The following is a 1,478-nucleotide window of genomic DNA, read 5'->3' as shown; positions in this document are numbered from 1 at the left end:
ACAACCACCCTCACCTGTGACTGCATCAGTGGAGATGGGACCCAGACGTTTCCGCCCCCACACTCCGTACACATTGAACTTGTAGCGGCGGGATGGAACCAGGTCAGGCACAGTCACCATGCGGGACTCGCTGTCCACAGGCAGCACCTGGGGCTGCCCTTGTGCATCCTTGTACTGCACCGTGAAGGAGTCAAAGGTGCCCTTGGGGACAGTCCAGTCGAGCTGGACAGAGGTGGGGGTGATGTGGGAGGCCGTGAGCTCGCCTAATTGAGGCTGGGAAGGTGGTTCCTCTTCCAGTGGGGCTGGGGCTGTAATGGAGAGTACACATGCAAAAGGGAGCCACAGTGGGGATAAAAATCCACCTGTCCATCCATCCACCCATCCATCAGTCCATCAATTTTCCCACCCAACCATCCCTCCATATCTTCATACATTCAACTAATCACCACTCCCTCTATCAGTTCCCCCAAACATCCACCAACCTATCCATCATCCATCCATCCATCCATCCATCCATCCATCCATCTCTCTAATCATCCACCCATTAACCAACTCACCCATCTGTCCACCCATCCATCCTCCCATTCCTCTACCTCTTTGTCCACCCAATTACTCATCCCTCTCTTTATCCATCCTTTGGTCATACCATTCAGCCAGACAGACACCAGTCTGTCTCTCCGTCCATCCAACCATCCATCCACCCTGCCAGCCCAGCCAGGCTTCCTTCCATCCAATCACTCATCTTTCCAAGAACATCTATCTGTCCATCTGAGCACAGATGCATGAATCCAGAACTCAAACCATCCATGCATTCACTTAACTGTGCAATTATTCATCCAACCATCCATGCTCCCTCCATCCGTCAAAATATCTTTCCATCCAAACATCTTTCCAACCATCCATCCAACCATCCAAATATCCACTCAGTCTTCCAGTCAATCAACCAGCCAGCCTTTCATTCCACCATCCATCTCTCCCTTCTGTCATTCACCCACAATCATCCCCAATTCAGCACCCAAGACCAGTTCCCTTTCCGCAACAGTCCAAAAGGACAAGGATGGACCCACCAGAGCTGCTGACCAACCCCAAAATCAGTGCACAGAGGGAACATGAATGGTGCCCAGAGCTGACCTCACCTGTGATGGCATCAGTGGAGATGGGGCCCAGACGCTTTTGTCCCCACACTCCATACACACTGAACTTGTAGCGGCGGGATGGAACCAGGTTGGGCACAGTCACTGTGCGGGACTCGCCATCCACAGGCASCACCTGGGGCTGCCCTTGTGCATCCTTGTACTGCACCATGAAGGAGTCAAAGGTGCCCTCGGGGACAGTCCAGTCAAGCTGGATGGAGGTGGGGGTGATGTGGGAAGCCGTGAGCTTGCCTAATTGGGGCTGGGATGGCGGTTCCTCCTCCTCCAGCGAGGCTGGGGCTGCAACAGAGAGGGCACAGTGCAGAAGGGATGCACAGTGGGGAC

At 53.8% G+C, this 1,478-nt stretch overlaps 1 protein-coding gene across 1 annotated transcript in view; it reads right to left on the bottom strand.

The window, feature by feature from the left end:
- Positions 1-14: 14 nt before the first annotated feature.
- LOC112963198 (tenascin-X-like) overlaps positions 15-1,478 on the bottom strand; it is a gene marked incomplete at its 3' end in the record, with an annotated part of 29,518 nt that continues 28,054 nt past the window's right edge. Inside the window, exons 18-19 of the mRNA XM_026060026.1 lie at positions 1,137-1,427; positions 15-308 (exon numbers count right to left, since the gene is read on the bottom strand). Of these exons, the coding sequence (XP_025915811.1) occupies positions 15-308; positions 1,137-1,427 (585 nt within the window). The remainder of the gene's footprint in view (positions 309-1,136; positions 1,428-1,478) is intronic.

This window comes from Apteryx rowi, unplaced genomic scaffold (genome assembly GCF_003343035.1).
Source record: "Apteryx rowi isolate R43461 unplaced genomic scaffold, aptRow1 scaffold_1638, whole genome shotgun sequence".
Taxonomy (NCBI): domain Eukaryota; kingdom Metazoa; phylum Chordata; class Aves; order Apterygiformes; family Apterygidae; genus Apteryx; species Apteryx rowi.
Note: the sequence above shows the minus strand (reverse complement) of the source record. Positions and strands in the feature narration are given on the sequence as shown.